The sequence below is a fragment of the Pygoscelis adeliae genome, unplaced genomic scaffold (genome assembly GCF_000699105.1).
Source record: "Pygoscelis adeliae isolate BGI_AS28 unplaced genomic scaffold, ASM69910v1 Scaffold15, whole genome shotgun sequence".
NCBI classification, from domain to species: Eukaryota; Metazoa; Chordata; class Aves; order Sphenisciformes; family Spheniscidae; genus Pygoscelis; species Pygoscelis adeliae.
In genome coordinates, this window is record NW_008824988.1 from 4,457,092 (window position 1) to 4,485,031 (window position 27,940).

General features: G+C 37.6%; 1 protein-coding gene across 1 annotated transcript in view; it reads left to right on the plus strand.

Annotated features, from left to right (window-relative positions):
• THSD7A (thrombospondin, type I, domain containing 7A) overlaps positions 1-27,940 on the plus strand; it is a 209,512-nt gene that overhangs the window by 139,476 nt on the left and 42,096 nt on the right. Inside the window, exons 8-13 of the mRNA XM_009326106.1 lie at positions 1,358-1,592; positions 4,731-4,846; positions 7,299-7,431; positions 10,291-10,394; positions 20,658-20,852; positions 24,238-24,501. Coding sequence (XP_009324381.1) covers positions 1,358-1,592; positions 4,731-4,846; positions 7,299-7,431; positions 10,291-10,394; positions 20,658-20,852; positions 24,238-24,501 — 1,047 coding nt within the window. The remainder of the gene's footprint in view (positions 1-1,357; positions 1,593-4,730; positions 4,847-7,298; positions 7,432-10,290; positions 10,395-20,657; positions 20,853-24,237; positions 24,502-27,940) is intronic.

Genomic DNA, 27,940 nt, shown 5'->3' on the forward strand with positions numbered 1-27,940 from the left:
TCTCTATGAAAACAATTTGAGAATTTGGATTTTGTCCTGTGGTTTCACTAGAACGGCCCTTTTCTCCTGTTTGCTGCAGATTTAGACAAAAGCAACCTGGCGTATAAAGTATTTTCACTGCTTGTGAAAACTGACTTGTGTTGGAGTACTGGAAGTATCCATTGTTTCTTTGATTACATTTAGTTGTTTGTTTAATTTCTCTCAGTATTGAGTGCTTAAAACCCCTTCCCTCTTGCACGTCTATAGGACTGGAGGTCAACCTAAAGTTCAGTGGTGAGATAGACAGGCTAATATACTCTCTGATGTGTGGTTGGTGTGAGCATTCTTTTCAGTGAAAAGCAAAGTATAGTTCATCTGCAGTAACTAATAAAAAGCTCCTCTTTCGGTTATCTTTCTTACTGTTCTCGTCTTTTAGGAAAGACTAAAATGTTATTTAGATTTCCCCTGGCTTTCTATCATCCGGAGATAGGAGTCCTGTTGTTCCTGTGTAGGCCATGAATGTTTAAATTAATTCTTAAACCTAGATTCTGTATATCTAGTAACACCAGAGATCTAGCAGACATGCTGTCTACTCACAGGGCTAGACATCTAGTAGCCTATGATCAAGTCTGGTAGGAAAGACCTCCTCTTTACTTGCAGAGGATTGGGAGGCCAGATTACCTTTGAAGTGCTTGAATATAAGAAACTGAACATACTATCTGAAACCGGCCACAACAAAGATAGCATTATCTGAGCTTTTCTTCACAATTATTGACACATGAAGGCATTTTAATCTTTACCTGCAACAGCCTTTGTTATCTCAATCTGGGCCTGAAATTGCCAGCTGTGCCATCCTCTTTGGTAATTACGTAAAATGGATAAATATCCACTGGGAGCTAGGACAAGAGCTCCAAAAATCTTTTTAATTGATCCGTGAATTAGACATAAACAGTGGTCCCTACACATGCATAACTAGAATATTTAACCATTTCTTCTGCCTAGAGCCTTCATACCTCCTTATGTGATCTCTTGCAGTCTCTTTTAGAGAACACCAAAATAAAAAGGCTGTAGATTACTCCAAGTACATTAGTGTGTTATAGAATTTATAATTATTTTGACATCCTTATTGTACACATTTACATTTACTGTCCATGTACATTCTGTTCTGTGTAGTCTGTTGACTGAAGTTTGTCAAAGTCCATATTGGGCATACGAAGAGGAGAAAAAAGAAACAATATTTCTTTCATGTAGTCGAAGTGATAATATATAACTGATAACATTTCAAAGTGTTGTGGTTTTTGGTTTGATTTTTTTTTTTTAAATAAAACACTTTGTTTCCTTCCACTGCATGAACTTTTGCCCTGTTTTATTGTTCCAGGAGGAATACAGTGCCCAAATAGTAGTGCCCTACAGGAAACGCGCAGCTGTAACGAACACTCTTGCACTGTGTATCATTGGCAGACCGGCCCGTGGGGACAGTGCATAGAGGATACGTCTGTCTCTGCTTTCAACTCCTCTGCCAGCTGGAATGGGGAGGCCACCTGTTCCGTGGGGATGCAGACAAGAAAAGTCATCTGCGTGAGAGTCAATGTGGGACAAGTGGGCCCAAAAAAGTAAAGATCTTAAAAAATATCTTCATGCTGTAATTATCTTTGGATTTTACTGCTCTATATTTATATCACCAATGAGTGCATGCAAAGACAAAAACCCCATCTTTGTGTTCTCATGAGGGAACAATTAATCTTTTAAAAATACAAAACTGAAGCGACAGACGGACTATAAAATACCTTTCTCACTATTGATTTTTACGGGTGATATTTACAGTGGTGATTTTGCTGGCAGCTGACTGACTACTAAATCCAGTTGGCTCCTTGCCATCATCAGGTCGAGTTGAGATAAAAGTCTTGAGGCATGTACGTGGTGTGCAGTGCAGCACCATTTCCAAGATCCTTGTGGTACCTCCAAACAAGCAGTGCACTATATGGATTAGTGCGGTTCCATGCAAAAATACTGTTTTGGCTCTAAATACAGTACAAGCCATGTAAGTGCATCTTCTCAGAAGCAGACTGAGGAGGTCAAGTACAGTACGGCTCTGACAGGGCATTAGTTTGAACATTAGTTTGACAACCTTTGTGAGGTTTTTCCCCCATATACATGTTTTTCTAAGAGATCCCTTTGGCCCAATGATTTAATTTTGCAGTTTAATATATGACCAGGGTTAAATACAGATTGGCTGGTAGTAAAATGCATTTGATAATATCTTCATACAGTTTGGCAGTCTGTAAATATATCCCACTGAGGACAGATTCAAAGCTGGAAGAGCTGATAGCAGAGGTCGTTTAGAAAGTTCATGAGGCAGCTATTCTCTCACTAAATATTTTCACAATGCCTGCCATTTGTTGCTTTATTCAGCAGTAGACTTATTCCTAATTTACTTTAAATGGAAATATGGGGAATAATGCCAGCACATTCGGTAATCTAAATTGTTGTGTATCTGCATTAAGTTGCTGTTCTATTCAGTCATGATACCATTATATCTTTTATTTGTTACTCATTTTACATTTTTAAAAAATCTCTAATGATTTCTCGTCCTTTTTAAATTTGCTGTTAATGTCTCTGCCTTTGATTTGACCTTAAATTTTTGGGAGGAGGACTGTTTTATTGTGTCGTAAATGAATCCTGTGAAATGAGAAAAAGAGTCTCAGTTGATCCTTCAAATTGCCACCTTAAAATCACTGAATCGTTTTTAAAGAACCAGACATTTAACATGAAAATGTAAATAGGAACCTTGTTTTAAGCACCCCTTAATAAAAAGGATTACTGCGGTATGATACAATCAATATTATTGGCCTTATCTACCTCGCAAGTTACAGACTTCAGCTTGTATCTCTTCTGTTTAATTTGACCTTGAGTAAGGACTGCGGAAAAATCAATACTTTGCTTTAAGCCACATATACTAAATACAAACAATATAAAAGATAGAAATGGTGTTCTAATTGAACTAATTGCCTTGCCCATGGCTCTGAAGAGGAATTGTAATGTTCAGTGCTCCTGAAAGATGACGTTCTTAGTGAAACAGTGAATGTGTATAATTCAGACTTTTTTGTATGCTTATAATTTCTGTTGTTCTTTAAGGAAAAAGCCATTAGTAAGCCAACGTTCAGTACTTTTCAGAAGCATTTTGAATTTTAACCTTACAGAAAATTTCTGAAATTGTAGTCAATGTATACGATTGGCAGATTTTTTTTTAAAGTGTACCTGACCATATATAATACACCCATGCATACATAATCTGATTTTATGAATCACATAGAAACAAGGCACAATTTGACTTAAAAATGTAGAGAGCTTACGGAGAGGTGATGGAGATTTAAGTTGCTATAGCTATAATATTTCATGGTCTTTCATGTTAGTATTTTAGGGGAGAAAAGAGAAAGGGTGGAGATGTTATAAGAAGGCACCAAGAAGTTGGTGCTGGTTCACAGTAATGGATCATACTCTGAGAAGTTTATGTGAATTGACAGGAAAATGCAGAGACAACTGATGGAAATAATGAACTAGCAAGTGTTATTGCTGAAGGACATGTTCCTGTAATGCTGCAACTCAACTTTCCTTCTCAATTTCCCCCTGCTTCTCCTGCCACACTGACACGGGTTTAGGCCTCTACCGACCATGGAGACCACATTTTCTCCGTAGTTCATTGTTAGACTCGCCTGTGCTCCCTTCAGCCTGGCAAGAAAGATGCCTTGCGCAAGCCAGGCTTCCCCAGCTGATCCAATCCAAATATAAAACCGGTCTCTCATCTCTCTGGTCCAAGATGCCCAGCAGCCACAAGAGAAAAAACTAGTCATAGTAATGTTTTTCTGCAATGAGCCAAAAGCTGTAAAATATAAACGTGATGTTTTTCTTACCTCTTTATGTAATCCTCTGACAGTCCACATTCTGTGCACTTTTAGGGCAATAGTCTTTTTGAAATTATTTTAAAGATTTGCAGTACTTCTGCAAGAGTTATTGCATCATTCTGAAAACAAGTATTGCAGCATAGAGAGTTGTTTGTCCTTGATGAAATAATAGGAACACAGAACAGGGGAAAATGACTTGGGTTAATGAGTCCCATATGTGGCAGTCCAATAATCCCTTTTATATGCTGATCAAGCCTCTTCCTAAAACAAGCAAGGTTTTCTGTCCTTTCTGACAGTCTTTCACAGTCTCATTGATCTGGCAGTTTCAAACCCTTTTCTGGTTTCTGTCATGATCATGGCCAGCTTATACCTGGCCATGTTCCTGGGTTAGCAATGTTATTTAGTTTAAATATGCCTCCTTCCAGAGTTTATGTTTCAGGTAAATTTATGAAGAGCTAAAAATGTATTTTGCTAAGCTAAACTAGAATCATAGAATCATAGAATAGTTTGGGTTGGAAGGGAACTAGATGGCTTTTCTGCATAATCATTTGGAAGCTTGAAAACAACACTCAAAAGGCAGAGTCTGGAATGGTGAGTGAGGAATCATGATTTTTTTTTTTTAGTTAAATCCCCAGGTGTAGAATGCACCAGTTTTGGCTTGCTTCCACCAGCTTTATTTAAATTCTAACAGTTTTATTTCTGAGCTCAATCCTGGTGAATTCTGGGCAACTAACACTCCTCTCATGTGCCTGCAGACATTCAGTACATCTCGTGATTCACCACTTCACTGCAGAATGATTGTTTATTTGATAATACTTCTTTTTTGGGTTGGTTTTTTTTTTTTTTTAGATGCCCTGAGAGCCTCCGACCAGAAACAGTGAGGCCTTGTCTGCTTCCCTGTAGGAAGGACTGTATTGTGACTCCATTCAGTGACTGGACATTGTGTCCTTCTTCATGTCAAGAAGGTAATTTTATCCATTGTGTGCTGGTAGACAGATTTTTAAGGAAAAAAAAAAAAAAAAGAGTCAGACTAGGAGTCACTTTTGGCAGAATACTTACATACATCTCTTTCTGACAGAGGACATGTAATAGCTGGTAGAGCAGCTGCAAGGAGCAGAATGTTTTTGCTGAATAGAACAGTTATTTCTATACATTTTCTGTAAGCATCTGTTTGGGTTTTTTTCCCCATTTTGCCTACTTTTATGTTACAAACTCCCATTTGCATCTTCCGCTGATAAAGAGAGAACTAGTCACAGAGCAGACACATATCTCTTAGTGTAACACCAAAACAGATACTTGTACAATTACAGAAACTGTATTTGAAAAGAGAGAGAGAGTGAGATGTGCATATGTATATAATTTTGGCAAAACTCTTTCACTTTTGCCTGTGCTGGTTTATTCCACCCAAATGAAAATGGAAGGACAGTTAATAAAAATCAGCAGACTTTAAGTTGATGTTAATGGTCTGACTTGAACATACATTGCAATACCATTTTAATACACTTGGCAAAGTTCTTAAAAACAGTGCAGGTCTCCCTTGAATTTTTATTACATTGAAATTGTACATAAAGTTAAAGTGATGACTGATTTAATATTGCCCACATTTTTCTGCCTTACCTCTTCTTCTCTTTTAAGCTTAACAGGAGGTATTTTTATAATATGTACTATTACAGACAGAGTCTATAATACCCGAAGTTCCACGGGGCGCTAATCCCTATGTGGAATGCGGTGATTACTCGCGGCAACCATATTATCAGAATGCAAGATATTGTTACATCGAATATACGCACTTCAAATGTCACGGCTAATTCTTTATGCTTTATAAAAGACACAAGCATAGAATCATTTTTGCAGTAATTCATATTAGTGCTTAATGCACTCTAACAAATAAAAAAGGGGTTAGGAAGATTAAATTTAAAACCTTTGAAAAAGAACAGAGAAGTAAGACCATTGAATCTGAATCTATTAAATAGTTCTTCATTATTAAATACTGTGTTATTTTACAGCAATATTAATGGTTCTTTCTGAAATATCTTTGTTGGGGCAGATCATCTTGGACAAAAATGCCATCCTCTTCTGTTCTTATTTCTGCGGGTTTTAAGAAAGGTCTTGATACAATGAACATATCTTCACGAATATTGACTACAAACTAGCATGTATGCTGCTAAAACCAGTATATTTGTGAACCAATACAGGCCTTTTGTCTATTCAGTGAGTCAAACTCTTTTTATACTACACAAACAATTTTTATTTCATGGGTTTTACCTATTTGTGTCAGCAAGCTGGTCAGCAGCTTTGCTGGGCTGCACGTCTGTCTTGCCCCTTGTGCCAGCTCCTGGCATCTCCTGGAGCTGATTGACTCAGGAGTGGAGGGTTTCCTCTGCATTGAAAAGCGGCCAGGTGGTGGAAAGACACCGCCGGGATTCTCCTACTGCTTGCTCCTAATTACAATTGTTTGGCTGTGGTCCAGCATGCTTCTGTGTTCAGACAAGCTGCAGCTGCTGTAATAACCCACCCAAAGCCAGTATCAACCTAGTCAGCCAAATGTCTGTGCCTACAGCTCTCTGGAAAAAAAACAAAACAAAACAACCCCAAGATTTTTACCTAACGATATTTGTGTATTAGGTATTGCTACAGAATTAATATAAATTTGTGTGTTTTCTCTTAATTTTCTGCCTGAAGAACAGACATCTGAAGATGACTGGAATCAAAATTCCTACAGGAACTATTTACTGTTTATCATTAATAATGAATGAGTATAATAATTAAAAACTGTAAACTATAAATTAATTCCAGAGTGGGAAATGAAACTTCACATTTAAATGTAAAGCATGCTCTTTTGGAATAGTTTTTCTGTGTCTAGATAGGGTAATGCTAGTCCCAGGTGGGAAACGAGGGTATAGGGAGCAGAATTAATGCCCAGCCTGGAGAGAACCAAGACTGTAAATTAAAGTTGTTATATTCCCGGCTGTGGAGATAAGCAAAAGGCAAGCAGATTTTCTGATCGAGTCATTTATTGAATGGAAAAATTGTGAAATATAATAATTTCTTTCCACTAATTTCTGTTTCTGGTTTTGCATGCAAATGATTAGGGCAAATTTACACTTTGAAACTGTAAAGTGTAGCAGCAAACTGAGCTGGTTTAATTTTTGTTCACTTGAACTGTGTGTTCACTTCAGCTGTATATTCATTTGTTCAGTACTGCTACTGTTTCTTTCTGATTAGTTCTGCTTCCTGGCCTTCAGCTGAGATTAAAGTGTTTTATCTATTAGGCTTAATTTTCTGCTTATGGACACAATAGCATGTCACTACTATAGCAATTGACTCAAATACCTGTTATGTTAAATCTTATTTTCCCCCTAATTACTGTCATCCATATGTAGTAGCAGGAGAAACAAGCTCTTCTACTCGTTGCAGGGGGTGTCACAGTAAAGAAGCAGTCCCGTCACCGAGTCATCATCCAGCTCCCTGCCAACGGTGGTCGTGAGTGCCCAGACTCCTTGTTTGAAGAAAAGGAGTGTGAAGTTTCTCCTGTCTGCTATAGCTACAGGTAGTCTAAATCAACCAGAGACAGCTCAGACATGATTTTTCAACTTGTACTACCTCAAAAGCTTGTTAAATTCCACTTCTTAAGAAAAATAGGCTACATAGCTAAATCAAGGTTTCAGAACAGATACGTAGACTCAGTTGGGCCCATAGTGAATCACTAGTTCATTTTGTTCCAGTTCCTTTGCAGGAACATTGCAACTACTAAGAATTACTTTCCAGGCTAAATCTTTCTTAACAACTATTTTGAAATTCTATATGATTAAAAAAATCTTCCTTTCTAAATGATCCAAAGCACTGAAATGCAGCCTCATCTGTTTAGGAGAGCTGAGTTCTGCTGCCGCACTGTGCCATGCACTGTATCCTCCATCTTTCCATCCCCGTCAGCCCTGAGATAGTCCACAGTTGATATATTGCCTAATGTACAAAATCCTGCGTTGACCAAATCTTCACCAGAGAATGATGAGGACTGTTCCAACAGGTGGGGATCTCCACCATAACTGCTTAAGAAAATTTCTGGGCAGTTTTGTATTATCTGTCTGAGTGGCATGGGAAAGTCTAGATGTACGGCAAGATCTGTCTGTTGATACAGACAAAGCTTAGAAAATTCTGATGCAGTTGGTTGGATTTACTTGATGAAATTAAAAAAAAAGATTTTTTTTTTAATGAATAATAAATATGTTTGAATTGGAAGCCAATGTTCTGTTTCTCCAGTGGCTAGAGAAGAACACCTGCTAGTTCCCATGAAACCCCTCTATGTTGCAGTGGTGCAATAGAATTTAAGCTTATTTTAGCCAAAACAAATTGAGATTAAAGAAATGTGTTGTTTTCATTATCTGGTAAGAATTATCTTTGCAAATTCATTAGGATGATCACACTGTATATAACTGAAAGATATGAAAGGATGTAAAACAGCATTGGGAAGCTACCAAAATCAGTACTCCAAACATCAGAAATATAGCTCGAGAACTTTTTCTAGTCAATACCAGAGTCAGAGTTTTATCTTTTAAAATGCTAGCTGCTCCTCATCTCTTTAGTATCTTCAGTATCAAATTTTACCTGAGCTAGTGCATGATGATGTGCTGAGCAGAAGAGTTGCTAGGGAGTGGTAGATGAGGTGATTTAAATTTCATGACACAAACTAGTACAAAAAACATTTTCTGTATATTTCCTTTAGCATCTTTCTGACCTACACTTGCTGCGACAGATGGACACAGACACTCAGCTTGGCTCATGCCTTAGTTTAGATACTGGCCTGCAGAGGCAAGTTACAATGAAACTTGAGGTGCAAAACCATTGAAATAATTTTAAATATGAGAGCAGTCGATGGTTTGAGCTGGGGACATACCATTCCCCCCTCCCCCCCATACTGAGTAATTCAGACAACTGTGGATTATTTCAGAGATGTGACAATAACCACACTTGCCTGGATTTGTTATATTTAAGGCCTAGGTTATTCTGCAGCACTAGAAGGGAACTTTGTAAAAGTTTTGTAGCAGTTTATATTAAAGATAGAATAATTTAAGCAGCACAATATTGCATTTCTTATCAAAGTTTTTTGCAAGTTCTTTTTGTGTTCTATTTTGATATGGTCTGGGCCCATATTCACATTGTGTTGGATCTCTTCGTTGGCTCCACATTTGTAAGGTGCTGCCATCCAGCTACCTGAGACCCCAGGTGCTCTGGGATTGCCTGAGGCACCCTCACAGTCATTTAAACCCACTGTCCCAATGCTTTGCTGTAGCTGGGGTCCCTTTTTGCTTCTGATTTCTCCTTTTGGGATAGTGTTTGGAAGATGAAGCTTAGGAAAGGAATTTGTTTGTTGTGAAAACTTTACCCTTGTAATCATGTCATTTGAAATTTGAGAAAAAAAAAAAAACCAAAAATCCGAAGACTTTGCTCATCTGACCTCATCTTTGTCTGTAACTCCAAGACTTGTTTGTGCTTCAAATAAGGCAGAATTCCTCCATCTGTTATTGTGTTGCAAGGCATGCCTAAGGGAGGGGACGAAAAGACCTGGGGAAGAGGAAAGAAGCAAAAGAGAAAGAAATGCACTAACACTTCTATGTGACAGTATTTACTGCCAAAAGAAACTCCCAGTACTGCGTGAACCAGAAATCAACCCTGGAGTCTTATCTCTGGAGTGTATTTGGGAAACTTCAACACATCTTTGCTTCACTGAGATAGGTGGAAAAAAGAAAGGAAGGAAGGGAAAGTGAGAAAGAGAGGAGGCTTATTAGGGTATGCTAGTATTCAAAACTCATTTAATGGGTCCATGTTGTTTTTATGAGATGTTAGTGTCACTTTACTAAATCCACTTTTCAAATTTTATTGTCATTTTGTTGACTGGTAAAATACTCTGAGCATGCTCAGATATAAATCCATAGCAAAGGAGGTCTGTTAAACGGGTATTCAAGTCACAATTTTATTATTTTGTATAGTATCTTTTTTGAAATTTCTTTCTCATATCTTGTATAAGTGTGTTAATGCTTTGTATTAATGTATATACCTCATATTGTGGTTTGTGTTCACCGTGTATTTGTTAGGTAGTGTTAATGTACCTTTGTACTTTGAAATCCTAGAAAATATATATGGTTTGCTTTCTCTTCCCTCCTCCACCTCCTCTTTCCTTCCCTGTGTTTTTAATGGCCTAATCCTAAAAGGAGTAAAAAAGTTAACAGGAAAGAGGGAAAAGTTTACGGTATTTTTACTGTTTGTTGTAAATTGGCTGTGACCAGTCAGTAATAATAAACAATAGCTTATGGTGGTTTCTAATACTATCTAGCACTTGTGCTGCCTCAGTTTTGATTGCTACAAGTTTAGATGGATTGTTTGAAATGGATTGTTTCTCCCCTCGTTTCAGGTGGAAGACCCACAAGTGGCGCAGGTGCCAGCTAGTACCATGGTATGTGCGCCAAGACAGTCCAGGAGCACATGAGACTTGTGGACCTGGGCTACAAGCAAGAGGTTAGACACTTCTGTCATATATTCCTCAGAAATCTATAGCTGCACTGGTGTGGGAAATGCCTAAAATTTTAGTCATTATAACCTAACATTAACTTTATCTGTCTTTATGTGCATCAGCAAAGGAAAATACTGAATGCTAGTATAGTAGGGTGCATTCTAGCTGGCATTTGGCAAATATTTTATTAATAAAATATCAGTATTAATTTATTTTTAAATATAGATACCACATTAGTGTCTAATTTTATGCTATTGTTTGTTCAGTTTATTTCACCATACTTACCTGAAGCAAGTTTGCAGAGGTGTTTGTGGAAAGTATGTTTTCAAAAAGAAGAAAAAAAAGAAAAGGATGGGTGACTTTACACGCTTCTTTTTGTGAAAAAGGTTGTGTAAAGTCACCTGTGAAAATGTGACATTTTTCATGTGGTGAGGATGTGAAGACATTTTTATGGGTATATCCATTACACCGAATAATAAGACTTTTGCTCCCTGTAAGTGCTTGTTTGAAAATTTAGGATCAGAGAACCCTACAATATTTTTGAGTTGGAAGGACACTTTGGAGGTCCCTTGGTCCAACCTTCCATCCAGAGCAGGGCCAGTTTCAAAGTTAGATCTCACCCAGACGTGAGCAGTTTGCTCAGGGCCATGTCTCAACACGTTTGGAGTATCTCCCAGGATGGAGATCCTACAGCCTCTCTGGACAGTTGCTCCAGTGCTTGTCCAGTCTAGCACTGCATTTTTTTTTTTTTCTTCTAATATCTAAGCTGCAATTTCCCTTGCTGCAATTTGTGTCTGTGGCCCCTAGCTAGAACAGGCTAGCTCTCTCTTATCTATACCCTCAAATTAGGTAGTTGTAGAGAGCAACGGGAGCATGACAGATGCAGGACTTTGCATTTACACTGTTAAAGTTCAGTGCCAGCCCATTTCTCCAAGCTGTCAAGGTCCTCTGAATGGCAGCCCTACCCTCCAGGTAGCTATTGACTGCTCCTCTCAAACAGGTGTTGTCCCCAAACCTGCTGAGGATGCTTTCTGTACCGGTTGTTAAAGATGCTAAACAGAACTGGCCCTGGAATTAACCACTGAGGTGCAGCACTCTTAACCAGCTGCTCATTGGACTTCAAAACCACTGACCCTTCGAGCCCAGTGATTCAGACATTTTTCTGCCATTTCCATTTGATAACAAATAATTTTAGCATCCATATCCAGCTTTACCGTCACCTGTCTTCATAGAGGGTTTTGTGGATTTGACAGAACTGTGTATGTGTGACTCTGTTAAGTATAGTCAGGAGATGGTTTTTTAGGTGCATTAAATAAATTCAGTATGAAAATAATTGCAATTCCTACTTACTGTGTTACAGTAATTGAATTGCTTTGAACTACTAGTCAACCCTGAATTCCAGGAAGGTTTTTTTCTTTTGCCTTTTCTGAGTGCAAACTCCCACCCATTAAAACAATATTGGCTCAGCAGATTGTGGAATTCCTGAGCAAGGACACTGGTAACTGCAGAAGTGAAATGTTCTGGTCATTAACTTCCTTGCAGTATTAAAGGAGGTTATGGTACACTTAAAAAAGTCATAGAGTAAATCTTAAGCTAGTAACTCCTACCACTTACTCAGAAAGTGTTACAGGAGATCAATTTAGGGTTTACCACAAAATGAAACCTGAAGGTATTGCCTGCTAATACAAAAGACTTCTGGCTGTGGTAATTCTTTCAAAGGTCTATCACTAGTGCAATCTATTTCTAGCAGCTCTGGAGGATACATTCAGATTACACACTGAGACAATAAGATTTCTGTCTCTGACGGTAGGAGTTCAGATAGTACAAAATATTGTCTTCTGTACTTGCATGGTAGTACCTAAATCTATTGACTTTGCCTCAAAGTCAGTTAATAAAGAAAGATAGTTAACTGTACTGCATGCAAATTGTTTTTTATTATTCTTGTACATCATGAGAGTTTCCTTTTTTTAAACTGTAATTTCAATCATGTGTGGTACACACACATGCAGAGTAATACGTTATCTTGGAACTACTGGGCATACAGTTCTCAAATCTGGTAAAATAGATCGGCAGAACTTCCCTCTGGTACTACACAGTTTATCTTGCAAAGGATGATGTATTCAAGCAGTAGTCTTGTTCCTACAAGCAGATATAATGGAATTAGCTCTCTAGTGTAATGTGGTCAAGTGGTAGGATGAGCAATCGTTAATTAAGAACCCTGGGAGCAGCTAAGCCTGAAGGAAGCGGGTGGTTTTGGTAGAATTCTGTAAATGTTTCTGAAATCAACTGTTAGAAAGGGGAGATTTTTGTTTGCTCTTGCTTTTTACTAAGTCTATCCAATGCATAAATTTTATTGTAGAACTCATGGAGAAAGTTATTTAAGTTGAATAACCAAAGATTATTTGTGCCTCAGTCCAAGTATCTAAATAAGAATCTAAGTATTGTCTAGCCTGTTGCAGTGGTGAAAGTTACAGGCATTAAACACAGAGCCTTTTTTGGCCCAGTATTTTTCCCATTGATGTAAATTAACAGAAAATGTAAGTTTCAAACACAAGTGTATTATGTATCATGTCTCAGTGTTTTAATACCTGACAATGTGTTGAATATATCTTCTACTTTTGTGCTCAGTACTGTAAACTGATATTCTGTAGGAGCTAAACTAGTACAGCTTTTCTTTAGATTGAGAAAAGTAGAATAATTTCTGTTTTCTTGAACATCATTACAATGAATATGACTTGGAAGTAATAGTTGAATTTTTGCACAAAAGTAACTTTCACTTTGGAAAATATACTTCTGCAATTCTAGAGATTATTGGTTGAAGTTTTATTTACTTCACACCTCAGAAAATTGCATTTTGAACATGGATAGTGTGTTTTATTTGTTTTATATAGGTTATCTCCTACACAGGGTATTAACATACTCCATTTCCCCTCTTACATTTCAAATTGTGCCATGAAAATCGCCATGTGTGAATTTTCAGTGGTGCACATTATTTTGTTTGGTGCCCTGCACAAGAGTTGATTTCATGCAAGGTATGAAATACTCGCTGAAGGGAGGCTGACCTGAAAGCAAGCATCCGGCTGACTGAGCTCTGCCCTGGACACTATTAGAAAGATTTCACCAATTTCTGAAGGAAGACTCTGGAAGAGGGTTTGTCCCCTCTCCCTGCTAATTCTTCGCTCCTGCTTGCATACTTGGCTTGTCGTAAATAAGTTCCTACAGGTTATGGAAAACTTTGCATGACAATATCTTATTAAAAATTCTATACTAGAAATAATTTATTTAAAGATTATTTTGTGATGTAGATACAGAAAAGGCTGAGCTCCTACTGTGCAAATCCTTTTAACCACCCTAAAATCAGGAAATGCCAAACACTGAAATGTGAAATCCATTTGGTATAACATTCTGATATTGCATTTATAATGTGATAGTGGAATAAAGATATTTTGAACAGATCATTTAACTGTTTGTTGGTGATTTCTGTACAAATGTTTACTATCCTGTGAAAATGTAGACATAGCAGCATTTCTTTTCCAATTGAAAAAAAGTTCTCTCTCAAATTTCTGATACTCATGAATGCAGAAATCACACATTCATTCATCTGTTTGTGGTAATTTACTTTTGATGACAAAGTGAAACAATAATGTTATAGAAGTAATCTCAGCCCTTTGGTTTCCTGTGGATTGTCCTTTCATTTTGTGTTGATACTCAGTAGAGCAAGTAATTGCATTCTTGTGTGTGAGAACAGTTCTCAGTTCCTCTTTTTCAGTGCAAGGGGATGTTACCAATGCTATTAGTTTGTCCTATTTCTGATCTGGTTGCCTACGCACACTGTAACACGTAACGACATCAGCAAATATGTTAAATAAGAAAGAATAGGAATGTACACCAGGGAAAAGGCACATCTGACTATGCATTCATTAGCGGTTTATTTTGAACAAAATAGTCTGCACAGTTCATATTTTAGTTAGAAAGATAATTAAAACTGAAGAAAAAAACTAGAAATCATTAAAATGGCTGGTTAGGTGTCTGATCTTAACAGTCTATGAGTAACTAGAGCATATGCATGCCTTGCTTTAGATCACAGCTTTACTATTTACATTTCCATTCTTCAGCTTTTTTATCACATTGGTCTTCCTTGGCAGAAGAGATACTTGGGTGAATCATAAAGTTTAGAATTGTGATTCATTGTTAAAGACAGCTCTGTTTCTAGCTGTCTTGTATAATGAAGGTTTCTTACAAATCATGTCACTTTAAATGAACACGTCACAAAATTAGAACTGGGGTCAATGCAGAGGAAAGAATAAAAGGGTTTGGTGGGTGTTTTTGTTTTAAGAACAAATTTTTTTTAGCATTTTTTAAAGAAATAAGTTTGTTAATTATTCATGCAAATGATGGACAGGTATTTATATCTAAATCTAAGCATAGTAACATAGCATTTAATACCTGAGCAGCAAATTCATTGTTGTAGTCATGAACCTTATTTGAACAAGGCAGATAGTCATGACAATTGTGTTGAATTTCTATGATGAATGAAAATCTGCAGTCATATCACTGGTAAAATGCCTTTTAACAGTGGCAGGAATGTATTATGGAATTGCAGTAACTTAAGACATCTAACTGTCTCTTGTTCAAAACCCTCGAGAGAGGATATTGTGGGTGCATCAGCAAGGAGTTTGAAACTTCCTTTTGACCCTATCCAACAGGAACAGGAAATGTAGAGAAAAGCCATATTTTACTGAAACAGCATTTATGTTGTCTTTATGTTAATAAGCTGTTTCTCAATTAACAAGAGTAAATTGACCAGATGTCTCAATGAGTCACCTGAAACCCAGGAGGGAGAGGCACAGTGTTGGCAAACACAAAATATCAAAAAAATTACAGAAAACTAGAACAAGAGAGTAAATGCTTGATAAAGCCAGGCTACTAGTATTTGATGGGGATGTGGGCTATGAAACTCACTGTGAGAGGAACCTGCTAAGAGGGTGTGCTAAGAGATAATACTTTGTATTCTTAAGGCTGACATTTATTAGCACATAGATAGTTTCAAAGTAGTGGTCTGCTCAGTGATATAGATTAATGTATGAAGTTTGAAATTGTGAAGAACTTAGGCAGGTATGTGTTATGTTATGCCCATGTCTTAAAAAAATCTGTGCAAGTAAACCTCAGCTCCAGTGTCTTCTGAAGGAACTTAGAAATACAATTCAAATCTGTTTTGAATTGTATAGGAAAGCCTTGGAAACTTAATTACTAAAAAGGCTTGTTTTGCCAGTAGCTTCTGCAGATTTAAGTAGGGCTTGTTGGACTGCATCCCAATGCTAATGAAGAGGACATGTAGCAGATGAGAAGCTTGAGTGCCCGAACTGCAATAGCCTAATCACATCATGATGTATATGGGTGGATGCACATGGTAAGGGCTACCCCAGTGACCGAAAAGAGATTTGCAAAAGGAGGCACAGCCTGCAGTCCTTGCCACTATAAATCTTCCTCAGAGTTTCATAGGAGGAGTGGGATGAAAATTGTGAAATCTGTCAGCATATTCTCTAATAGCAAGAGGAAGGTTATTTATAAAATTTAAGCAGAAGCTTAAGTAACCTGGCTGTCAGGGAAAATATCTGAATAGCTGTACTTGATGTCGCTGGGAACTGGCCGTTATTAAAGAGCTGATCCCGAGCTCTCACTATTCTTCATTCGCAGGGTGTATGTAGAGGTATTTGAAAGACAGTGGAGCAGGGCAATTGGTGGAAGCTTCCCAGGATGGTCATGAGCACACAAGGAGGCCTTGCAGGCTTGAGCTGTGGGGAGGCTCGGAAGCAGAAGCAGAACCAGTGGACAAAAGCGCTTTCCTCTCGCTGTGGCTAAGCAGAGACAGCAGCCTCCCGCTCTGGGCGTCGCTTATGTATGTGGGGGGATTTGCTCTTGTGGGGGTTTCGTGCCCTCATTGAAAGCACAAGAAGGGAGACAAAATCATGAAGGGGTGCTGCTCCTTCATAGAGCTATAAACTACTATTTTAACATCATTGAGACTTAACAGATGAGAGTGCTCTATTGCCTGGCTCATATTTTAGTCACTGCAAAGGACAACTGGCAGATTCAGGTTTTGTTCTGAAGTAAGAATTCGGACAACAGTGCTCAAGAGCAGTACTTACATGAGAAATTATTTTTTTATTAGCAAAACAAGAGCCAGAATCTCCAGACAACTTTGTTCGGCAGAAACACATTGTTATTCTCTTCGGCGCATAAAGAATGATCAGGCTTGTATTGTCACAATATTATTGACATGTGCTCCTGCTTAAGATGCTTTGTGATACAAACATTTCATCGTGCAGTGTCTAATCTGCCGTGTCCCACAGAAAAAGAAATAAACAGAGATGAAATCATAGCCTAGGCAGCATTGATAGTAGGTGTAAGAAAAGGTAGTGTGCTGAAATAATTCATGCCTTTCTAGAAGTGAAACAGAATATTTTTGTTGCTAAAAATACTTAACAATTGAAAAAATGGTATCACAAGTGTGTTGTAAAACAAAGGACATAGAGCACGTTCATTTATAAAATATTTTAATTTTTAAATGTAGGTGTCATTTAATCTCACATCTCGGTGAAATCTCGATGAAGTATACTAACAATGGGAACAGTGGCAAGGTTTTTATATAAACCCACACATAACAAGACTTGCTCAAATACGGTCATAGAATCATAGAATCATAGAATCATTAAAGCTATACTAACGATGGGAACAGTGGCAAGGTTTTTATGTAAACCCACACATAACAAGACTTCCTCAAATACAGTCTTAGTGTTTTGTTATGCCAACAGCAAATACATTAGCCTGTAGTCCCCTGTGGCTTGGTGGACCCTCAGAACAGTGTTTAGACCTGTCCCCTCAGGTCTTAGTGTTTTGTTATGCCAACAACAAATACATTAGCCTGTAGTCCCCTGTGGCTTGGTGGAAACAATGCTATCAGATAAAGTTTTAATTACATCAAAGTCCCTTGTCTAGAAAATTTAGACTGCTGTTTATTTCACACCTTTCTTCTGAGAGATAATTGTTAAATACCAAAACAATTTTGTAAGTGAATGGTTTCCATGTTAAATTTGATTTTTCTGTTAGCAGTACTCCTGTTTTATGTTTTCACTTGACAATTACTTGGGCTTAATTCAGTAATAGAGGAACCATGCTCTTTCCACTTACTGCTAATGTCTGTAATAAATATAACGTGGTTGTATAGGCAAAATAATCTGGCACTGCATGGCTTTATAGTAGTTGAAGACACTTCTCTGTATAGTGAGTTAATCATCGATCTCAGCAACTTTTAGAGAGTATAATTAAAGAACCATAGGTTGGATCAAAGAGGCAGGGGATGAGTTTGCCCAAATTAGGCTGTGAGTGGAAAAAGTAACTCCACTAAAAGTAAGAGCATTTCAGATGTCAAGTAAGACATTTACCTGGCCAAAATAATGTATTAATGGAATGTACACAGTTGTCAAAATCCCTACTTTAAGTAATGGAAAAATACCCACTCTTCAACAGTCACAAGGAGTACAAACCTTTCAAATTGATACTTGAATCTGTAGAATAACAATAGAAAAATGGAATGTAGAGCCAATCACCCAGGTCTTGTCAACCAGAAGTAACATGAATAGTTATGGGCAGGCACTGTGAAAATTAAGATTCAGGAATTGATTTGGTATGCCAAGCTGTCCTCTAATCTGTGTTCTTATTAAGGTGAAATATTTAGGTCTCAAGAATGAAGAGTTTTCCTGCTTTGATTGCTACAGTACAACTGACAGTTAATCTGGAAAAAACCCAAAGTGTTAATCCTCAAGGGAGCTTCTCACCTGGGTCTGCTTGATGTAAATTAGATGCACTAATACGAGTCTGAAAAAATTTATGACAGAGTGGATAGCTGCCCACAGAGTAATGTTTAATAACCAAGAAAGATGAGGGAATGAATATTGGCTTTAGAAAAACTCAATTTAGCTAGAAAGAAAGTCTATTCTTCAATGGACAATGTTTATGGCCTATCAAAGGACTAGATGGAGAGACGGTATCTAAAATGGGTATTAAACTTTTGAAGAAAGTTATTAGAAGTTATTGGGTTAATCGGTGGACTGCCTTTTAGCCCTTGGCTAGGTGTAGTTTTCATTGCTAAAAATGGTGGTCTATATCTCCCTGAGAATGTAGTGAAGATAATGCAATTAGTTTTGCTGATGCATGCACATGCCAAGGTCAAACTCAAGACAGATGATTTAGGTTTGACCTCTGTGAATTTCCACAGGGTAGAACTAGTCTGAACTGTGTTTTTACCTCAGGGAAACCGATGTGTGTTATTAGCAGAGGAAAGTATCTTACAAGAATCCAAAACCATAGCCTAGGCTTGTATTGGAAGATACTGGTTTGACTTGTGTTTTTCCAGAATATTTGTGTAATTTTAGAAATCCTATAGTAGGTACAGTTAACACATCCTTATAATAGTTGTATGGATTTTCAATTTTCAAATATTGGGTTTTGCTCATTGAATCACTATAATTATATCTGAAGAAAAAAGGGTTTCCTCATGTAAACTACACCAATAATAATAAGATATGACAGAATAATTGTATTAGACAATGTACAGCTGGTCAGTCCCCCAATAAGCACAACTTAATGCAGTACTGAGCCTATTACAAACAGTGCTGGCAGCCCTGCTCCAAAGAGCAGTCAAGGATCAGGGAAGTTGTTTGCTTAGCATCTCTGAATAAACAACCCCCCCTCCCTTTCACAGTGTTTTACCACAGACGTGTGGCAAAAACAATTCACTCGGGACCTTTGGATATGTTTTAGTAGGCACATGATGAAATGGACCGTGTGGGTCATCAAGTTCAGCTTCCCACAGTCAACTTGAGGTAGAAATTTAGTTCAGAACTGTCAGACAAAATAAATTTTTTTCAGAAATCATAGGTCACTAATCCTTTACAATTACCTTACAACAATCTAAAAAAAAAAAAAATAATTGTTTCCTCAAGTGTTCTTCCTTCTTCTTCCAGGAGGAAATAGTCACTTATAGCCAGTTTTCTGTTTTATTTTGAAACTTTGCATTCAAACCCCATTTTTCTCCAAGCTGAACTTGATTATGCCATAATAGTTTTGTTAGTAAAATTTACTTTTTTTTTTTCAATTCACATACCAATAACATGATTATTGTCAGTATAATTGAAGTGCTATGCTTAAATTATGGAACAGAGTATAATATAAAACATGATATTCCCTCATATGTATATAGAATGATATGTTTGGATGCAATGTTACTGCAACAATTGGTGACCCAAATTACTTTCACAGTCATTATGAGATACTGCATATACTGTGTAGCGTCAGATGCCAAGAAGCATAAATATAATTCTATTGTGTAAACAACTGGAAGTTTCCAGTCTCGTTACTGTGTAATAAGTTTTATGTTGTTTTGGGCAAGGAAATAAAGTTAGATTTACTGAGCTTAGGTTAGAATAATAGATAAGCAACCATGTTAAAAAAAAAATTAAGTTATCCATGAGGAACAATAATAGAGCATTGTTAAAGACTATATTAATGAAACAGCCCTATTCTTTATAAATTGTTATGTTCCAAATTCTTCCTTTTGTGCCACCTGAAGTTTTCTTAAGTTTTCATTCAGGATATGGCTATCCTGTTATAAAACATTGTAGCCCTATTGGCTGATACTCCATCCCTAGCAAACATACTTTGTCCTTCAACCCTTTTTCAAGACTAAAAATTGCTGAAGAGCATCAGACAGTGACATCGTTGTGGGTGGTTAAGTGGTATCCAGAACTCAAATATGTTTCTAAATTTTATGTCTGTCCCTTTTTTTAAAATATATGCTGCTGATACAACTTTATAGCTTATACAATATTCAGCTACTTAAAATGGCATTGCAAGTTTTTTAATGTCTGAGTTATAGGCTATATCTGTAGGAGAATTGATAATGTGAAAAGTGGTATAACAGGTGTGGATAACATGGTGCAACCTTTATAATATTTACAGTTGTCTGAAAGATATTTTTTTTTTCCGAGGTAAGTCCTGATAAATAGAAATTTAAACAGAATCTCAAAAAAGTCAGAAATGTAAAATGTATTCATTCAAGATATAATTGATTGCAAATATTAGGTTCTTTTATAGCTATTCTGGGCTTTCAATGTGATTTTGTGGTAGAATATTGTAGACTTACTAAATTGAATAGAGACATTCATGAAAAAACTGCTGAATTAAACTCCATCCCTTTTTGCTTCCAGCAATTACTTGTCGCAGACAAGATGGAGGACAGGCTGACATCAGTGAGTGCCTTAAATACTCTGGCCCATTGCCATCCTTAACACAGACGTGCCAGATTCCCTGCCAAGATGACTGTCAGTTTACAAACTGGTCAAAGTTTTCTTCCTGTAATGGGGACTGTGGAGGAGTCAGGACAAGAAAACGCACTCTTGTCGGTAAGAGTAACCAGAAAAATAGTGCATCTTTTATTAATTATTGCTACTGTTTTGATTAAAACCTGCGTTGTTCTGAGGTTCCCTTATGACAAGGAAGCAAAGTTTGTCATTGTGGCAGAAAGCAGACCTAATGTCACTGTCATGCTCTATATACTGTTAGTGGAACAAAAAAATAACCCCTCAGGAGAACAAACTCCTGCCACATGTCTCAGACTCTTGATGATGGGGAAGTGGCTAGAGAGAAGATGGGAGAACGTAGGAGGCCAGGGTTTCTTCTAAATGGAGCACACATAGTAAACTGCAAAGCAGACCATTTCTTTTCCTGACAGGCAAGTCAGCATTGTCTGTAGTTCCAGGGAGGTGAAAAATGTAAAGCAGCATAATTAACCAACAAACTGATCCAGTCCAAGGAAATAAAATAAAAAAATCTTTACCTGCATTTTTGTTGAGCCCTGTGTTATCTTTTCACCAAAAGGGGCACAAATGTTTGCTATTTAAAAGGTTTTCATACCATGTTTATTCCCAACCCTGATTCTGCAGCCTGTTTCTGTGCACAAAGAGGTCAGGAAGGTTGCTGGTTTATGGTTTGTCATTTGTACAGAATTATGTCCTTGAGATTATCTATTTGTGCTAAGCATTTAAAAAATACAAGAGACAGACATTAGAGGTTACACTCTCAAGCAATTTCTTGGAGTTACAGCTTAAAATATGAAAATACTTTGTCAAAAGCTTCTTTTTTTTTCTTGAACTTTATTTTACTGATAGTTTTCAGGCAAATGTTGGACAATTTAGTGAATGTTGAAAGGCATGTAACTCAGAAACACTGATTGGCTTAATGGTGTAAAGAGCCAAAGACCTTGGGGTCTTCAACATGATGTAGGTAATGTGAGGCACTCAGAGAATTCCTGGGGTAGGACATCTCTTCACATCACTCTCAAATCACTTTCACTCCCAAATAAGGTTAAACAAGTTTAATTCTACTAAGACATGATACTAGGTTTAGAAAACTGATAATGAAAACCAGAGTGGCCACAGACCCTATTAATTATTTGCATTTTCTTGATTTATGTGTGTGTTCTCAGCTAAGAGTTTAGGGAGCAGGTCTGCAATTTGTTTTGATTCCGCAGCAACTATGATTTCATGCACAAGCTGTATCTTGCCAGCATTGTCTAACCAGACTGAATTCTCACCAGATTGAATTGGGTCTGTTTTCTTTGGTTTTGGGTTTTTTTTTTTACACTGAATGGTAATTGAGAAAAAAAAATCTTGTTGAAATTCCCCTGGAGCTTTCAATAGAAAACCTTTTAATAGAAAATCCACTGAAATTGGATTTTTTTTGGTTTTTTGCGTTTTTTTTTAAATTGGTGACAGACCAATCAACAATCATCTCTCCTTAACAGGACCAGGTGTTAACCCACTTGCATTCCTCTTCCTACTTCTGGTCTTGGCTACACCAGGACTTCCCTCTCAGATGGTGTTTTAGTGCATTAGAATTACTATGGCAGCTGAGTGCTTTTCAGCCTCTTGCTATAGATCATAATTTTCAGCCTTAAGTTTTGGTTTACCTCTTTTGAACTTCTTAGCTGCAGTCTTGTATTTATTATTAAGCCAGTCCTTTCCCTGGCTGAATGTTTGCTCTCCAAGTTCTTTGTGTTCTCCGTTCTTCCATTCCTTCATCCAGCATCTCAGATCACCACATGAGGCAATACGTTGCTTAATTTTCTGCCTTATTTCTTGACACAACTAAGAATGTTTTTACTTTGTGACCCTTGAAACCTCTTGAGGTTTTAGTTAACAGAATAAAAAGTTTTTCCAGTGATGTCCAACCCCTTACCACAAACTTTTCCTTGTTCCACGTGATGGACACCCTTCCACTTTGAAACATTTTTTTTTCTTCAGCTCCTTTTTACTCTGTTTTTTTTTATTTCTTCTGCATGAAATGAAGAGCAAAACACATGCTCTGCTTCTAAGTTATAACTGAAACCTCAAGAGGGAGACTTGGCCTCTGTCACAGCACTATTTGCTAATTAGTCTGTATTGTCTGTGGTGGAGGAAAGCTAGCTAAGGGGGGTGCCCATTAGCAGCCTCAGAAAGAATGTGATAGGATCCAAACCCTATCCCATGCTCCATCCCCCTGTAAAACAGAAGACCTGTGGAAAATAAATAATTCATGATCTTCAAGAAGGCTCACTGTGGCTGTCTTATAACTCCAGTGAACTTTATGCCAGGTTTGCTTCCACAAGAGAAAAAAAACCCTGACTAACATTTTTTTAAATTTTAAAAACAAAGCAAGAAAGAACAGATTCTCTTACCATACTATTAACACTTTGAGATACTTCCCTGTCCTGGGTTAAGTTACCCCTTCAAATTTGCTGAGACTGTGATACGTGCTGTGGTGTATTCTCTGTGGCAATGTGCTACCGAGGCTAACACATAAAGCTGACCTGGAGTGAATTCATAATTATTCATGGTGAAAATGAGGAGGAGGAGGAGAAGTGTATTTTTAGTATGAAGTTGTGTTGTCAAGAGAAAGATAAACTTTTCTTCAGGTACCTTTTTTCTATTCTAAATGAAGGCAGTAGTAAATAAAAGCACTAAGGGTGCTGCAAAGTTGTGTCCAGTGCCCTGTTTTAAATAGCAAGGAAAATACTACAGAATATTAATTTACAGTAGTATCTAAGTAACAAGCATTTTTAAAACTACTTTTGCAAAGACTTCTACATTAATATATATGAGCTGTCTAGTATGGAAAGGAAAACCGAGCAAACTTTACCAAAGAGATTAAAAATAGATTTAATGGGAAGTGGAAGGTGAGTGGATGGCTATGCTCCAGTTGGGGAAGGAAAACGCGAAGAGATTTGAAAAGAAACAAATTCACAGAAGGAACTTGTTCTATTAGGGGGGAAGAATGGTAATTATTAACAAATGTATGATAACAGGTAATGAAATTAAAGGATTTCGACATTTCGAAAGAAGGTACTACTGTAGCAAAGATGCATGTTACTTACTTCTACAATTTCCTTCAACTTGAGAAAGTTTTATCCAGAGACAATTTTTTTTATTGGACTGCACACTGCTGACGAAATAGGGGAAAAAGGGTATAATTGTTTAATTGCTAACTTCTTCAAACTGTACTCCCCAAGCATTTTTTCCCAAAGTAAATATAAATATATGGCTTTATTTCAAATGATGTTGCCTTTGTGCAAATTGTAGGCATCCATTACTTAAGAAATTCAAGTCATGAACCTAAATGAATAGAGATTAATGTAACTAGTTTTAGGCACATGTATTTGATTGCCAGCATTTGTTACAGAAGTCTAAATGATATTTTTGAGGAGATGTAAACTGATACAAACTTTCTAAAATAATTATTTCTTCGTTCTAGGAAAAAGTAAGAAAAGGGATAAATGCAAAAATTCTCAGTTGTATCCTCTGATTGAGAATCAGTTTTGTCCGTGTGACAAGTACAGTGCTCAGCCTGTGGGAAATTGGTCAGACTGTATTTTACCAGAGGGTAAGCTGGAAGTATTGCTGGGAATGAAGGTACAAGGAGACATTAAGGAATGTGGACAAGGCTATCGTTACCAGGCCATGGCATGCTATGACCAAAACAATCGTCTTGTGGAAACATCACGATGCAACAGTCACGGTATTTAGAAACCTCTTTTCTTTTATCTGTTTACTTATCTGCTTTATTTCATTTAACATAATATGTGTACAGGTAGAATTAACAGATTAATATTTATTGCTTAGGCTGCATTTTATCCTAAGATACCTTCAAACCCAGCACACGTTTTTGCTGACTTGCAAAATAGTAAACTTAATTTTTACTGATTACTACAGTGCAATATTTAAAAGTAAAATAATGGTAAATTACTAACTAGGTATTTTAATAGATAAAAGTAAAATCTCGTTGTTTTTCCTGATAACTGTACCTGCAAATTTGGGAATAAAGCCATTTAGAAGGGTCAGATCCTCAAAAAGTAAACGGGGACAGCATAGGACTATTTTGGAAAGGCTGAAATTATTTCCACAGATTCTTTAGATAGCTTTAATCTCCTTAAATAGCCTTATCTCTACCATTTGCTCTTCAGCACCTTAACAGGCATGCATTGACCTGAGTTCAACAGCACACAACACTTTCTCTGCGTAATTCTGTCATGTGTAAAACTAGAATGTTTAAAGACTTTATGTTCTTTGTATTCACATTGCTCCTGGAGGGAACAGTGTTCCTTCCTAAAGTGGATGCATCTATAGTGTTAGGATTAAAACCGTCACTTTCTGATTTTCAGTGAGCCAGAAATGTGCTAATTTACATCACTGGAGTTTTTTTGTTCATTTGTTTTCCTGCTTGCAGTACAAAATTGTATCTGAGCTATTGGTATGAAAAGCTGGATGGTAGTCTCAGTACCATTAAAAGGTCAATGTAAGTTTAATTTGTATATGTATTCTACTTTATAATGTTAAATTAAGATAACAGAAATTTCATTTATTTACTTGGATAAAGTTAAAATAGCTAATCAAAGAAATTGAATTACTTAAGGGGATTTTAATTAGCACTATTAATTCCTGTTTAGAGCTATGATAAATTAGAAACTGAGTGTATCAAGCCAAGCTGTAGCATATCTTTGTGATTCCATGGAAAAGTGAGCATTCGGCTTAGTACCTCAAAGCAAAGCCGGAAGATAATTCGGTGAAGAATTTTCTCCCATGTTTATTTTTATTCAAAATAATCTTTTGCTGTAGTTAACTCATGCTGAAAGATAAGTTTGCATAAATACATCTGAATGACAAAGTCTAAATCCTAAACTCGCATGGGACAGGAAATCTCTCTTTCTACTCTGGGAATGTTCTTTAATTCTGTTTTCAGCTGTTTGTTCTCAGTTGAGGTCCGCAAATATTTAGTTTTGTTCTTTTGTGTAGTCTAAAGAGGACATGCTACACTTGCTCAGCCTGACCAGGACCACTTGCCATCTTTGCAGTACCAAAAGACACAGCTACCTCTAATGACCAGCAGTTGTGTGAGCACAGATCTGCCTGGGCTGGGTAGTTGTCCTGAGGGAATTAGAAAGCTCCTCAGAAAGGTGGTAGAGAACACTGAAAAAAGAGTTGTGGAACAATCTGAATTGTTCAGAAGACACTGTTATAAAATACAGAACTGAAACTTTTTCCTATTTCTTTGTTGATTTTTTTTTAACTGTATGTGACACTATGTTAGAAATTAGTATTCTTTCAGCATTAAGTCCAGAGTGACCTTTGAAAAATGGAAAATTATAAAAGAACTCAAGTCCAATGGAAACTAGAGGGACTGATGGCCTGCTGCTAGTCAGTTTTCATTGACTTGAAGAACGGGGACCGTCAGGTTTTGTATCAACAGCCAAGGGAAGACACATGAGGGAAGAAGCTGTCTGTCCAAGAGCAAATTGTAGGTGCTTCATGTGGTAGGTAATGTGCTGCTTGAAGTTGCCTGCAAAAAGAGGTGGGAACTCTTTCTTTGTGTAGAACGAGCATGGACGTAGCTGCTTTCAAGCCCTGGCAGTGCACGTTGAGGTGCAATTCCATTGCAAGAATCAGAGAGACATAAAAGAGGAATAAAAAATGGAAAAAAAGGATATTCTCAACCATCTTTGTTTACTGTGTTATAACTCTTCATGATAGCAATTTCTATCTAATGGACTTTATCAGTGAATGTCGCCTACACTCACAGTGACCACAATGAAGAATAATCTAGCAGAAAAGCTACTAACAGTGTACTGTTGTTATACCTACTATAGCCAGGGCTACCGTTTACATGCTATTAGCACAAGAAGGCTCCAGACACAACCTTCCCAAAACACAATATAGCATTGCTTTGTTTATTTTTTTATTTCTACAGTTCCATCCCATTTTTCTCACGGGAGATTTCAAGTCTCTTGTAGCTCTCTTTGTAAACTGGAAATGTTTATGAGTCATTAGTTATTGTAGGTTGGGAAACCTGAACCCTTTGTTTTTTGGGGTTGTTTTGTTTTGAATTCATTCTCTCTAGATCAGTTTATTAAGGTGTCTGGTTCTCTGATTCCCACCACCGCCCCCCTTCCCCATTTCATTACCTGGTTTTGATAGTGAAGCACAAGACATCTGTATGTGTCTTCTCATCAGTTCCATTTGAGGGAGAGAGTACCTTTATCTTGGTCCATGGTGTAGTCCATGGGCAGATGAAGTTTGGAATTGCCGTTGGACTAGTCCTGCATTCCTTGCACTTCCTAAAATTGTTTGACAGGAATTTCAGGTGTAGAAGGAATGAGGTATCTAACCTGACTTTGATGGTAAGGAATTAAACGGAAGCTAAGTCACTTGAGCTTGTCACTTGTACTGGAGGGCAGCAGAGACACCACCTGTGTGCGGTGTGACCAGGTGGATGATCTGCTCGGCCTGGTGGCAGAGCTGAAGGAGGAAGTGGAGAGGCTAAGGAGTATCTGGGAGTGTGAGAGGGAGATAGATTGGTGGAGCCACACCCTACCATCCCTGAGGCAAAGGCAGCAGATGGAGGCTCCACAAGAAGCAGAGGATCCCCTGTCCTCTTGCCACCAGGCAGAATCATAGAATCATAGAATCATTAAGGTTGGAAGAGACCTCCAAGATCATCGAGTCCAACCATCAACCCAACAACACCATGCCCACTAAACCATGTCCCTAAGCGCCTCATCTACCCGTCTTTTAAATACTTCCAGGGATGGTGACTCAACCACTTCCCTGGGCAGCCTGTTCCAATGTTTAACTACTCTTTCAGTAAAGAAATTTTTCCTTACATCCAATCTAAACCTCCCCTGGCGCAACTTGAGGCCATTTCCTCTCGTCCTTTCGCCAGTTACTTGGGAGAAGAGACCGACACCCACCTCGCTACAACCTCCTTTTAGGTAGTTGTAGAGAGCGATGAGGTCTCCCCTCAGCCTCCTTTTCTCCAGGCTAAACAACCCCAGCTCCCTCAGCCGCTCCTCATAAAACTTGTTCTCCAGACCCCTGACCAGCCTCGTTGCCCTTCTTTGGACACGTTCCAACATCTCAACATCCTTCTTGTAGCGAGGGGCCCAAAACTGAACACAGTATTC